We start from the raw sequence: 14,528 nt of genomic DNA, 5'->3' as shown, positions 1-14,528 counted from the left end.
CATGACCAACCATCATGTTCTGCACACACTAAGTATATTTTTTCAATAGTGCTACACATGAGCCAAATGCCTTGCTTGTAGATGATATCTTGATAGTTTTTTAGCTTCTCATTGGAAGAGCTACCAATGTTGTTTACTAGCTTTTGTAGGAGTCTTTTTGTGCCTGCCCCCCATTCATGAAGACTTGCTAAGTGAGGCATTAGTATGCACAAACGGAGGCTGTCTTTTCTCAATCAATGAACACAGACAGGCCTTCCTTTCGATCTGCTAGGGTGTCAAATAAAGCCTGCTCCTTCTTAACACCTTCTTGCAACCCCAACTCATATGCAGAATTTACAGCTGGACAGCAGTGGGCCTCGATTGCTTTGCTATTTTCGCAGCGACAAAAATTGCCTCCTTGACAAGCTCATCATTAGTACCTGCCATCTGCACACCAAAAGAATTCAACGCCTCAAATTATCATTGGAAACATGAATGTGATGATGATATTGACGCAACCGAACGGTCTAGTTAGTAGATAGTAGGTGGAGGTGGTGCATGTCTATTTGTGCAACAGGCTACTAGTTGCACAAGGCAATTATCATGAGTGATGAGACAAAAACACCACTCACGCATATGAACATTGAAAACATTACTAACATGACCAATCACAAATATCCAATGCGCATGTGAAGCCACTATTGGCCAAATCACACATAATCCTTGAGTAATTGTTTTAAAAAAACACAGTACAAATAGAAACCGTACAGCATAAATTGTAATAGTGTATTTTCCCGTACGAAACCGCACCGTACTTTACCAATAGAAAAGTTCCGTAAAATGTACTTTTTTCATTGTAATATTAGTTAGGCCCAAAAGGCAAAGCGCCATGCCCTTTGGGCAGAGACTAAAAAGTGACAGACAAAATGCACCTTCAAAAGCTTTAGATTACCCTGTAACAACATCATCTATTTACACAACATAGTATTACAATTATAAACGCTTGAAATTCCCACTGACTTAAGTATGCACAAACTGAGGCTGTCTTTTCTCAATGAATGCAGACATGCCTTCCTTTTGATCTGCTAGGGCGAACGTGGCTCCAAATAAAGCCTGCTCCTTCTTAACACCTTCGTGCAACCCCAACTCATATGCAGAATTTACAGCTGCTTTTGCCATGACAACAGCGGGCCTCGATTGCAAAGCAATCTTCGCAGCTACAGAAATTGCCTCCTTGACAAGTTCATCATTACTACCTGCCACCTGCACGACAAGAGAATTCAACGCCTCGAATATCACACATGTTTAGGGTTAAGGGTTTCCACATCTTGTTAGGTTGAATTTCTCCATAGCTCATCCACCATGTTAAGCTAGCTACTGATCCCTATAAAACTTTTTCCTCTACCCAGAGGATAGAGATGCACTCATACATAACAATTGTGGGGACGAAAGAACATGCACGTTCGGGCATGTGTGCATGAACAGATAGAATTTCCTTTAACTTGTGAGTAAGTATGCTTCATAATAGTTGGCTTCTTCCCAGGCTAATTGACATATTACTTTTATTTTCTTCGTCAAACAAGGTGAAAAATCACAATGGCCTACATAAGAGGATAAGATATGGTGTGTCTGATCCACTACTCAATGTCCTATATCTATTCCTCTTTATAGATATAGGGAAACAAAAGTCAACTATCTCGCACATGCCCTACATATTCATAAGACTATGTTTAGTTTATGCCCCTAGAATTAAAAGAAAAAAGGTCTTGCATCATTAGCTTGCCATGTTGCACTAATCGACAAGCTTTATCCAACGGCCTACAACTGCTTCCAAGAAATCCATGGTTTACTAAGGCATTATGTAGGCCAAAAAACTACACTACAAGATGAAACCCTAGGTGAAAAATAAGATCGAGAAGAAAATGTTGGTATAAAATGTTGCAATCAATCACCTAAAAAGTGCACGAGACCTTGCTTCCTATGTCTCCGCCCAATCTCACGCTCTTAATAGTTTTCAGAGAAATTTACCAAAATGCCCTTGAAATTCATGACAATTTCCACGATACCTCTCTTATTTGGCTAAAACTTCACAAAATGCCCTTCAATTTTATCAAATTTCCTGATCTACCCCTCATTACTCCCACAAACATCTCTCAAGACATTAGGTTTTCCAACTCTTTATAAGGATATTCGTACTCTACCAGAGGATAATATTAGGAATAAAATTTGTGATCGTATTGTGGGCTCTCAGGATCGAATAACTCATGTTTGTAGACAAAAATGACACTATTTGTCAGCTTATTGGTGAAAATGTTTATCTAAAACACTTAAGGATAAACCTCTATTATGAAGAAAGGGTTAAGGTGTGTGAATATTGGAGCAATTTATCCAAAATTGGTACAAGAGTATTTTGGGAAATTTTAATATTTGACGGGTATTGTGGGAATTCCCACAAAATACAGGGTTGTTTTGGTAATCTATTTGCGAGCCCATGTAGCATTAGCATGTCCTCCTTGAAGTTAAAATCTATGAGGTTTACAATTATACAATGAGGTCTACAACCTATGCGTTTCTGTGAGTTAAAATCAAGAATGCTACAATGTCATCAGAAATAGAATGAGTTTGAAAGATTTCATACCACACGGCTTGCAAGGCCACGCTGATAAGCCTCTTGAGCATCTAGAAAACGGCTTCCTGTTAGGATCATCTCCATAGCACTGGACTTGCCAACTTCTCGAATGAGTCTCTGTGTGCCACCCATTCCAGGTATGGTCCCAAGATTTATTTCAGGTTGACCAAAGACAGCTTTTTCTCCAGCCAGGATAATGTCACACATCAGAGCTACTTCACAGCCACCTCCAAGGGCATATCTTTATTGCAAGGCGAAGAACGTGGTTAGCTAGTCAGAAAATAACTTACCTCCAGAGGTATTTGAAGCAAAAACTCACCCATTGACAGCTGCAATGATAGGTTTCTTGATTTTTGAAACATCGTTCCATTTGGACGGGAATTCCAACATGAAAATGTCAGCAATATTTTTGTCCTTCAAGTCCTTTATGTCTGCCCCAGCAGCAAAAGCTTTGCCCTTTCCTGTGATTATCATAGCGCCAACCTAATCCATCCCATGCATATTCATAATACCAGATGAGATGCTGTGCATGCTACACACATACATGAACATATAGAGATGTATATATGTGCGTATATATGTACATACATATATACATGAACATATAGATATGTATATATGTGTGTATATATGTACATACATATCTACACATATGCAAATAACATATGTACCTATGGTGCTGCAAACAAAGAAATACAACCCAACAAAACAAGAAAGAGCTACTAATAAAGTAGTATTTAAGAATCCAAAGATAGGACGTCCACCTAAATGAGCTTCAACATCAAAATTTTGTAAACTTTATAAATGCTTATAGACAAGACAACCTCCTTTCCTACATGAACCCAATCGCAGGGTATGCTTAAATATAAAAGCACATAGAAACAAACAGAAATAGAACTAGCAGGTTAGATCATATATAAAGTTGTCCTTGTCTGCCTTTTGAAGACTACTGAAATCTGTTCAGCAGAATAAATACCTTTTGCATTGAATCAAGTACTCGAAGAGCATCAACCAACTCATGCATCAAATCTTCAGAGAGCGCGTTGAGCACCTCCGGCCTATTCAATACAATCAATCCCACAGTCTCTTGCTCAACCAGCGTCACTTCGATGCATTTGTAAATCTGTTTGGACAAAGCATCTGATGCAGAATGTACTGCTGTGTCAGATGCATGGCCACTGAGTCCAGATGAGGATATTGAATGAGAAAAGTTCAAGTTTGAACTGCTTCCAGGCAGTGAACTCCACCTTAATGGATGCCACCTACTTGAGGAGAAATGAAGCTGCTGAAGGGCTTTACAAGCGGAATCTGCAATAATAGCTTGCATCAAAAACTTCTCTATCTGTGTGTGTGTGTGTGTGTGTGAGAGAGAGAGAGAGAGAGAGAGAGAGAGAGAGCAGCCAGTGCTAGAGACAGATCAGCCATTGCAAGCCAGTATCTGTGTTGGGAGCAATCAGCCCATCACCAACCTACAAACATCAGCGTTTTCAGCCAGCTCCAGCATCAGCCTAGCGTTTGCAGATAGTGCATCAGCAGGGCAGCTTCAGCACTTGCGTTTTTACATCAGCCTGCCCCTGGCAGCCATCGCTTGGTGGTGAGAAGCAGAACCCTCCAGTATTCAGCCCACTCAGCCATCAGTACCAGCAGGACATCAGCATTCAGTAGTCGGCCATAGCAGTATTCAGTATACAGCCATAGCAGTATTCAGTATTCAGCCCTCAGGACCTTCAGCACCAGAGTACTGCAGTACCCACAGAGTGTTTTCACAGTTCCCAGTAAGTCTATTGCAAAGAATTGTTTAGTTTTCGAGCCTAAGCACAATGTGGGGTGTGCGTGAGTGTGTACTGCACCTGTTTCAACTAGAGGACTAGGAAAGTGGTTTTGTCATTTTATGGATCCACCAGAACAGTGCATTTACAAACACCGGAAAGCCTTGGAGAATTCGGCTATGGATCCCTTGACCCTCATCAAAGAATGTTTACATGAGGATTTCGAAGATGCTCGTCGAGCCTCGGAAGGTCCTGCTCCTGCCATGGAAGTGCGTGCAAGAGCTTATGGACCCCGTTGCTCAATATGCCTTGAATGCGGTGATTCTCTTCTTCCCGGGCAAAATGCCTACTGCTCAAGATGTAGGCCAATGGTTTGATTTCCTCCTCAAGCAGCAAGCAGTCCCGGGGGTTTACTTCAAAGCAAGAGGATTTTATGAAGTCTTGTTAGCAGACATGGATGCTAGGGATGCTTTGCTTGAAATGTCTCCTCTCTTCTTCAATACGCGAATGAATCATGTTTTGCCCTGGGCTCTCACCAAGATTTATCAAAGCCTTATTCGTCACAAGTGCCCCATCTCGGTTGAGGTGGTCGACTTTCCTCGCACTTGGCGTCACTTTCTTCGCTTTTTGGGTGCCCATTTGGGCAAAGTCATTTGCCCTCCTAAGCTGGATGCAAACACAAATCATTTTTGTATTTTGTGGCACACCGACATCCCCACACCAATAGGCATTTTAGTCGATTCTCGGGATGCAGTGGTTGGAAAGCGTTCATTCAAACTCAAATGGGGTAAATTTGCAAACTCTTGCTTCCGTTGTGGCAAATTTGGTCATATGCAGTCCGAATGTCCGGAACCAAATCTGCAACCACCTCCTTCAATTGTCTCTACCCCTCAACCTCCCTCCCCTCCGAAATCTTCTACTGACAAAGGTGCTTCAACTTCTTCCCCGACAGCTGGGGCGAATTAGAGCAAAGGAAAACAATTACAATTGTCTACACTTCTGCTTCACCAAATATAAAAGACAAAATGAAAGAACAGGTTTCAACCTCTCAGGCTTGGATAGTGCCCAAGAAAACCGCTAAAGCCCATATTCCGGCATTTTCCCACGACTATGTGCCCCCTTTGTAGAATGTTGCTCAGAAAAAACTACCTTGTAACGACAACACTTCTTTGGCTGAGGCCTGGGACAAGGTTATTCGCTCCTACAAGGAAGTTGTTACAAGAGAAGCTTCTTCATTGCAAGGTGCCCTTACTTTCACTCCACCTGGTCCAAGTTTTGGCTCATCTCCTCATGTCCCTACAGCTGGGGAAGATGTGTCAATGGGCATTGGTCCTTAAGTCCCTTTTTCCCTGTTTCCTCACCCACTGCATATACCATATAGAGTGCATAGTTCTTTGAATTGCATCTCCTATAATGTGCGTGGGTTATGCAATAACAACAAGTGGCAGCTTACCTGGCACTATGTACATACATGTAAAGCGGACATAGTGGTTCTTCAAGAGCATAACCAACATCAATTTACCGGGCAGCTTCTTACTTTGCGGGCTATTGGATAGCTTATGTAACAGACTTGGACACTCCAAGTCGAGATTCTACCGTGACACCACAAGAATTCACTTCAAAATAGTTCACAGTTCACAGTTAATTCGACGCTGGCCCGGCAGAGTTCAAGGCCTAGAGATAGTGGCCCCAAAGATTGGCGCCCCTTTTGGTATTTCTTTTTAAATTAATCTGCAACTCGAAGTACAATCGAGTGGTCGGGACTCACTCTCAGACTCTGCGTCCAGATGCTCTGAGAAGTGAGAGCCCAAACCACCATTATATAGATTTACAAGGGATGCTAAAAGCAGAGCCCCAAAAGCTGAAAATCAAAAGCCTTGCCAAAAAATAAAGCAAAAGCTTTCTGTCTCTCTCTCAACTCTCTCTCTTTTGAGAGAAATAAAGCGAAAGCTCTCTCTGATTTTCTTGCGTAGCAAAAAGCTATCCTACTTTTCCGTACGCTGCTGTCACTTCAGCATCCCGTAAATTGCGCCGCAAATTCCAGCATGTCCATACGGTGCCTGCCACGTCAACATTGCAACGAGCGGGACTGTCTCTCACACACACACTAGCAGCCGCATCACCAGTTTGTGACATACCCCCCTCTTGAAGCATTGTAATTGCCCTCGATTACGCTTGCAAAACAGACAGAAGCCATAAACTGTCTTAGCAAACACTGACTGTTAGTACCGACGCACTAGGAACACACACTAGCACATGACACCACATGACAAATCACATTCAACATTCATTCGAATCTCAGACCATGATTTATCGGCAATGCAATTAGCAATCGCATCTAGATCCATTCAAGACCTCATAGATGCCCGATTGACTAATCCCTATTGCAACCATGTCTATCGAGATCATTCAGACCGAAATGCTGCAGTCATTTCGTCTATCAATTCCTGCACTTAAACAAGTCAAGAACAAATCAGTTTCATATTTTCCAGAATTTTATTTCATAAAGTCATACAGCAAAATACTGTCAGCTCTCAGTATCCCTGAAGCTCAAAGAGACATCAGTGACTCTAGTATTCAAAAATCGAGGCATCTATTGACAAAGAAGCGGAGTAACTCCCCTCTTGTGCATACCCACTGCACTAGATCTCCGGCCAAGCTGAGTGTTCCATTTGGAATAGACTATGCTAAACCAAAAGCTTCAAGGTAAAGATTCACATTCCGAGGAGTATCTGCTAGGTCCTCCTCCTCCATTCGCTTCGCATCCAATGCGGAGTAGGTCTTGAATTTAACCAAGAACCGTCATTTCGCTTTACCTTCATTCTTTCTATGCCAATTTCTGTTCTCAAACGAGTAACATGAAAAACATTGTGAATCCTCCAAGTATAGAGCACCCAATAGTTCTCCTTCAATTTCAAATCACAACAAAGTCGATCTGCTGCCTTTTTCTGAGATTTCTCGAAAGCCTTCCGGACCAAGTCCCTCGTGAATTGGTCGGCTTCAAAGAAAAATCTTATCTTTCATGCTAAGGAAGGGTGAAACCTTCATAGCAAATTCAATAATCTCAAATGGCACCTTCCCCATCAAAGAGTTAATCGTGTTTCTGTAGGCATATTCCACCAAAGGTAAAAACCTTTCCCATGTAGTCTTTTGATCCCACAAAAAAGACTTCAACAAATCCAGTACCACTGAATTAGCAATCTCTGACTACCCGTCAGTCTGCGGGTGGAACGATGACGAGAACTGCAACCGCGTGTCTATGTTCTCCCAAATAGCCGACCAAAACAAACTCGTGAACTTGGGGTCCCTGTCGGAGACAATCGTCTCAGGCATGCCATGTAATCTAAAGACCTGGGCAATAAACAATCGTGCCCACGCTGTGTTCTCGAGAGATGAAATCCATTGCAATACTTTCCCAAGGGTGGGTGGGTATGGATAAAGGCTATAACAATCCCTGTGCTTTATGCCTGTCAAACTTGACCTTCTAGCATACCAAGCAACTGCGCACAAACTCGCCCACATCCTTCTTGAGTCTAGGCCAAAAGAAATGTCTCTCTACCTCTTTCAAGGTGGTAGCAATGCCGCGGTGACACGTAAAAGGCGGACAATGACATTCGGTTAGAACCTTTTCTCTCAACGGCTGTGTAACACACAACATGGTTTTCTTCATCAAGTAGCCATCCCGAATGGAATAGTCCGCTACTACCTTCCCATTCTGTATTCAACTGAATACATCTACAAAATATGTATCTGTGGCGTACTGACTGACCATATCCTCGAAGCTTCTATGAAGTATCACGGAAATAGCCAAAACCAACGGCTTCCGGGACAAAGTATCTGCCACCAATTTCTTCTGTCCGTGCATATGACAATCCGGAAGTAAAACTGTGACAAGATGTTTGCTCACCGCAACTGCTTTTTTTTCCGATAGCTGCTTCTGTGACAAGAAGTAGCGTAAACTCCCATCATCTAAAACCGTAAAATCATCTCCGAGTAGGTAATGTCGCCACTGAGTAAGAGCATGGATAGCCACCAAAAGCTCTTTCTCACATATCTATACTGTCAATTCCGGCCTTGAAAACAATCGGCTCTCATAGGCAATGACATTAGCCTTCTTGTAATAAGACCGCATCCAGACTACGACCACAAGTATCACAATATACTTCAAACGACTTCTGCAAATCCGGCAAAGTCAAAAACTGGTCCTGTAGTCAAATTCTGTTTCAATTCCTGAAAGGCAGTCACTTTTGTGGATCCCCACGAGAAAAGGACTCCATTCAATGTCGACAAATGCAAAGGGGTAAACAACCTCTGCAATCTTTCTCATGAACCGCCGGTAGGAAGATCATAAAAGCCCAAGAAGCTTTCAACTTCATGGACATTCTCCCAATCGGGCCAATCACGGATAATCTCTATCTTGGCCGGGTCTATCTGCACTCGTACTGTTGAGACAATGTGTCCCGAACAGGTGTATCTCTGGGTTCGGCTCACATGGTAAGGTGGCCGGTTCGGTTGTGTGATTCCAAGTATCAGATCAATGGTATGATCCTTAGGACGAGCTGGTGGCAACTCGCCTAGCAGGCCCGCTGAAAAGCAATCGGCATGAGTGTGGAAAAAAAAAATCTTGGCGATCTTTGCTCAGGTCAAAACATATTCGGCCTTCATTCATCGTTCAGTTCTCTCCCAAAAAAAAAGTTAGTAAAGAAACTGAAGTTCATCAAGTACAATCTTTGAGCCCTTCTTTTGTCAAAGTCACTTTCTCGGCCCGGTAGTCAACCACGGTGTTGTTCTTGTGGTACCAAGGGATTTCGAGTAGGACATCACAATCTCCCAAGGAAATTAAATAGAAATCCTCGAGCCCTAAACACCCCTGTCATTGCAAATGAAGTTTGCCAATGATCGGTGTAATGGCAACATCCCGTCCGGGTGCCACTCGAACTACCTCCGCCTGTCGGCCGTAATTTCAAATCGAGCCGCCAATCCAAGAAAAAAGAAGTTGGCCTTGGCTCCTTCATCAAAGAAAAAGAGGACTTCCTGATCCTTCACTTTGCCCTAAAAGCGGCAAAGTTTGTACTTTCATTCATTTGATTCCGTTCGGGCCCCACACAATGTGGTACCAGTTCTGCTTTTTATTAGCCTTTTCTGCCACAGCCCTCAGCTGCTTTGGAACTTTCTGGCCTTTCTTCATCCTGTTCATTGGGTACCTTAGCGGAGATATGCCCAGTTTCCTTGCATTAAAACACTTCCCCTCTTTGATATAGCTGATCCTCTCTCGATTTCTGCGTCATGATCTCATTTGTGGGGTAGGTCAAACTGCCTGAGTGAATGGTAAAACCCCGTTTCGCATGACTCATCAGCTCCTGAATGGAAGCTGACTTTTGTTCTAAGCAGTGATCTCGGATCTCTGTAGGAAGACCCAAGGTAAACCGCTCAATCTGTTCTTTGAACGAGATTTTCTTAAATGAAGAGGCGGGTAGAAAAGAGCTCCAGAATCTCTCGCAACAAGCATCCACTGTAGCCTTCTTGGTCATTCGAAGATGGTTCCAAGCAGTTCGTATGTCGCGTTTGTACTCCCAAATCAACCAAGAAGAAATCAAAAGCCTTTTAAATTTCAGCCATTTAACTGGCGCCTTCTTGTTCAATAGAAGCATGGACCACCAAGTGCGAGCATTTCCCTGGAAGTAAGAAGCAACCCTCTGAATCTTGTAGTGCTCTGAGTAACGCCCTCCAGAGAAAGCTATGTCAAACTGTTGAATGAAAGACAAAGCCTTCGAAGCATCTCTATAACCAAAAAACGTGTCAAATTTAATTGATTGTCCACCTTCTTTGAACTCTCGGACTTTCTTGCTTTTATCTTCGAGAAAGTCATACTCGTTGGCTTTATAAATAAAAATTCTTCTTCTTTGCATAGAAGCTGCTGTCGTCAGAGTCCGAACTATCCGAAGACGAGTGCTCTGTAGAACTGTCAACAACTGGGAGAGATTTAGGCTTCTTTGCCTTTTTCTTGCCCTTTCTGAAGCTTTGCTTTTTGCTTCGCTTTTTGCCTTTTCTATCTTCTTCGCTCGAGTCAGAGGAGCTAGAAGAACTCGAAGAAGAAGAAGAAGAAGAAGAAGAAGAATTGGGTACTCCTTCAAATCAAACATGCTTCTTCTGCTTTCTTGCTGATTCAACTGTAGACTGACGACCCAAATAACCCGGGAAGTCAGTTCCTTTCTTCTGCTTTTTGCCGTGCTTTTCTGTTTTATTTTGCGCGTCAAAAAGCTAAGCAATTCGTGCATCAACACCTCTTCTAATTCTTACTCTGTGTACATCTTGGAAGTAGGAGGTTTCTTTGAGAGCCGGTTTGAGAGGTGGTTCTGTGGTCTGCCGCCATTGTGCATGCACCTTGTCAAGGAGGTCTGACTCATAATTTTTGCAAATTTCGGGTCTTTCGCAAAATTTAGCATCATCTTTGTTGCATCGCCGATCAATCCTCGACGCTCCATCTCTTCGATCTCCGCCTGAGTAGGCCGAGGCGGGCCGTACTCCCCGTGTGAATCTTCGTTGTGATCTCTTCCCGCATCTCCGCATGCAGATGAAGTCGACTGATCTCTGTCTGAAGCCGTAAGTGCCGCGTAAAAAAGATCGGATTTCCCGTAGAAGAGAAATCAGCCGAGCTCTGATACCACAGTAACAGACTTGGACACTCCAAGTCGAGATTCTACCACGACACCACAAGAATTCACTTCAAAACAGTTCATAGTTCACAATTAATTCGACACGATATTGGCCCCAAAGACCGGCGCCCCTTTCGGTATTTCTTTTTATATTAATCTGCAACTCAAAGTACAATCCAGTGGTCAGGATTCACTCTCAGACTCTATGTCTAGATCTCTGAGAAGTGAGAGCCCAAACCACCATTATATAGATTTACAAGGGATGCTAAAAGCAGAGCCCCAAAAGCTGAAAATCAAAAGCCTTGCCAAAAAATAAAGCAAAAGCTTTCTGTCTCTCTCTCACAAGCTCTCTCTTTTGAGAGAAATAAAGCAAAAGCTCTCTCTGATTCTCTTGCGTAGCAAAAAGCTGGCCCAAAATCTGTCTTGCTTTTCCGTACGCTGTTGCCACATCAGCATCCCGTAAATTGCGCCGCAAATTCCGGCCTATCCATATGGCGCCAGCCACGTCAGCATTGCAACAAGCAAGGCTGTCTCTTAGCAGAGCAGGAGTGTGTGTGTGTGTGTGTAACGTGCAGCCAACAGCCACGTCACCAGTTTGTGACAGCTTATGCACGATCAGCTGGCTATTCTGGAGTGCTTATGCTTGTTCGCCATGAGCTCTTCCCGACCTTGGTCTTCAATGACCCGATTGGGAGATGGATGGTCATCCAAGGTATTGTTAATGGGAAAGTCTTCGAATTTGGCGGATTATATGCATACACATCATCTGCTATTAGGGCACAATTATGGAGTGGCGTCTCCTCATATTGTTGGCGTTCCAATGCATTTCTCTGTTGCACAAACCTTGCAGACAATATTACTGGGCACTCTCACATGCTTCATGTGGAACCACAATCATGGGATCGGTTTATGTTGACATGTGATGGGCTAGATTTGTGGCTCCTTTTGCATGCAAATGATCTAGGATTCACTTTTCAACATAATGCTCAATCTATGTATTGCGCTCGGCTAAATCGCTAGTATCTTTTTCACATTCAACAGTACGACGACTTTGTATGCGATATGAGGATTGATTATGCTATGGGTCTCTCGGACCATTTTCCCGCATGCTTGAAGCTCCATTTTGGCTCCTTTTCTATCAATGACTCCCTACCCAAGAAGAGACATTTGCACGTCAATAATGCTTATCTCAAACATGAAGCTTTTTCGCACTATGATTGTGGATATCATCCCGCCTTTGACCTCTCAGATGCATGTTGATATGGACACAGCTTGGTTTTGCTTTGTTATGCGTGTTCAATGTGTTATCCAAGATTATGGCAGGTATTATTTGTCACAATTAAGAGAGCAAGTTAAACATGCAAAGGATACTTGTAGTGTCACAAAACGGGAGCGTACACGAGCACTTAGAAAATCTGAAAATTATAATTCTTTGAAAACATGAGAGAAGGGAGAAGATCGACACAGTATTGGGGACCAGAAGATGGGTTGGTCCCCCCCCCCCCGTTAAGAGTATTCTTTTATTCAGGGAGAATTCTTATACAAGCACGAGAACCCGAGGAAACCCCTCCGTTCTGTAATCTTAGACCCGAAGGTCGTGCTTTCCCGTAAAGGACTTGGGCACAAGGCCGTTCCTTCCCGTAAGGGACTTAGGCGCGAAGCCGTACTTTCCCGTAAGGGACTTAGGCATGAAGCCGTACTTTCCCGTAAGGGACTTAGGCGTGAAGCCGTACTTCTCGTGAAGGGTCTTCCCGTGAGACGAGAGATTCCTGCAAAACAAACCACACAAAGCAACAATTCTCAAAGCGTATCAACATCTTATACCTGTCGCTTCTTGCTCGGAGAATCGACCTCCGTACTCAGTCGCCACGCGAATACTTGCAATTTCCGTCGCCAGACTCTGCTCCAAAGCCCTAGCGCTAGTGCTTTTCTGCTGCTTCTGGCTCTTTTGAAACTGAACGCTGGCTACCCTTTTATAGGGTCTGGCACCTGGCAAGAATAGGGGTCCAAAAAGCAGAGCTGGGCGCTCCTAGAGAGAGGAGAGAGAAAATCGCGTTTTGTAGAGAGAGGAGAGAGAGAGAGAGAGAGAGAGAGAGAGAGAGAGAGATCGCAATTCAGCCCCCCCTGCGTTGGTTTTAGCGCTGGCTTTTTCTATAAGAGCCTTGCCTGCTTTATTTTATTAATTAAGGGGCCGGTCACGGTCACTTTATAAAATAAAGTATGAACCTGTTCAAACTTTAAAAACTCACTCAGTTAGTGAAAACAATGCTACACGGACACATTCCAGGCGTCCCCGGGTGCTGAACACGACACAGATGCAATGCAGACACAGACTCCTCGCGGGAAAACATCTGTCCTCCCGCGACTGTTCCTGCTTTTCGTAAAAAGCTTCATTGAACCCATCTTTATTCTTGTGCTTGCGTTCTTACGCGTACTTTCTTACTCAGTTCGGATTTCCTCAGCCTACGGGATGCCCCCTTACTGATGCACCCGTCACCCATCATGTGACGCATCAGAGGCACTCGTAACCCGGCCCTTTCCACCGAACTTACGGAAACTCCTTCGCGATGTTTACCGTCACCCATCAAATGACACATCAGAGTTGTCCGTTCCTAATGGCAGTTCTTGTAGCTACAATCTTTTAACAATTCTTAGTGCACATAATAAAATATCCTAAAAAAGAGATTTAATCATTAAAAATAAGAAAATAGTCCAATTAGCAACATCCCTCTAGCTTCTAAACAGTTGACCTCAACTGTAGTGCTTGGACATATAACTCCAGTATCTCGGGATAAGCTGCTAATTCCTCCTGCGTCATCCACTGAGCATCTAGATTCGAATAGTTCTTAAACTTAACCAAATACGTCCGTGTTATCTTTCCGGATTTGAGAGACCGCTCCTAATGACTTACTATCTGCTCCGGTTGGAGTATTTCTTCTGTTTCCTCAACCTCAGGAGGTTCCTCAGCACTAGGTTGGCTTGGAGGCTATCCCACATACGGCCGGAGTAAACTGACATGGAAAGCATTATGGATCTTCCAATTAGGCGGTAGCTCTAATCGGAATGCGACATCATTCACTTGCTCAGTGATCTTAAACGGCCCATAATAACGGGTAGAAAGTTTTACCACTTTCCCCTTATGAGACGCTTGTTTCTTAAGTCTTGCCTTCTCAAACTTGAGTAAGACTAACTGTCCGACTGTTAAGTCTAGATTCCTTCTGTGCTTGTTTGCAGCTTTCTTATGCTTTTCCTGAGAGCGTAGAATAGCTCTCCTAACTTGCCCGTAGGCGGTGTCCAAATCCCGGACAAATTCATCCGCTGCAAAGATCTTATCCTTAGTTAGAAGGATGGGTGGAAGCAAAGGCTTACCATAGAGAATCTCAAAAGGTGCTTTCCCCGTCGATGAGTGTATGGTATTGTTATACGCATACTCGACAAGAGGCAAATATTTCTCCCAGTCAGATTGCCGGTCTGACACATAAGCTTTTAACATAT

General features: G+C 43.4%; 1 protein-coding gene across 2 annotated transcripts; it reads right to left on the bottom strand.

The window, feature by feature from the left end:
- Positions 1–810: 810 nt before the first annotated feature.
- Positions 811–3,951, bottom strand: LOC147465193 (uncharacterized). 2 transcript variants are annotated; one of them, XM_086518756.1, is made up of 5 exons: positions 3,856–3,933; positions 3,585–3,748; positions 2,928–3,091; positions 2,618–2,849; positions 811–1,242 (listed from the first exon to the last, which is right to left on the bottom strand). In XM_086518756.1, exons 2-5 carry the CDS (start codon positions 3,630–3,632, stop codon positions 1,000–1,002), a joined length of 687 nt encoding a protein of 228 aa, XP_086374882.1. In that variant the 5' UTR covers positions 3,633–3,748; positions 3,856–3,933; the 3' UTR covers positions 811–999. The 2 variants fall into 2 exon arrangements, with proteins under 2 accessions (XP_086374882.1, XP_086374879.1); XM_086518753.1 differs by having other exon boundaries at positions 3,585–3,951.
- Positions 3,952–14,528: the final 10,577 nt, after the last annotated feature.

Source organism: Adiantum capillus-veneris, chromosome 1, assembly GCF_014529385.1.
Source record: "Adiantum capillus-veneris isolate H3 chromosome 1, ASM1452938v2, whole genome shotgun sequence".
Taxonomy (NCBI): Eukaryota; Viridiplantae; Streptophyta; class Polypodiopsida; order Polypodiales; family Pteridaceae; genus Adiantum; species Adiantum capillus-veneris.
This window is presented reverse-complemented; position numbering and strand designations above follow the sequence as displayed.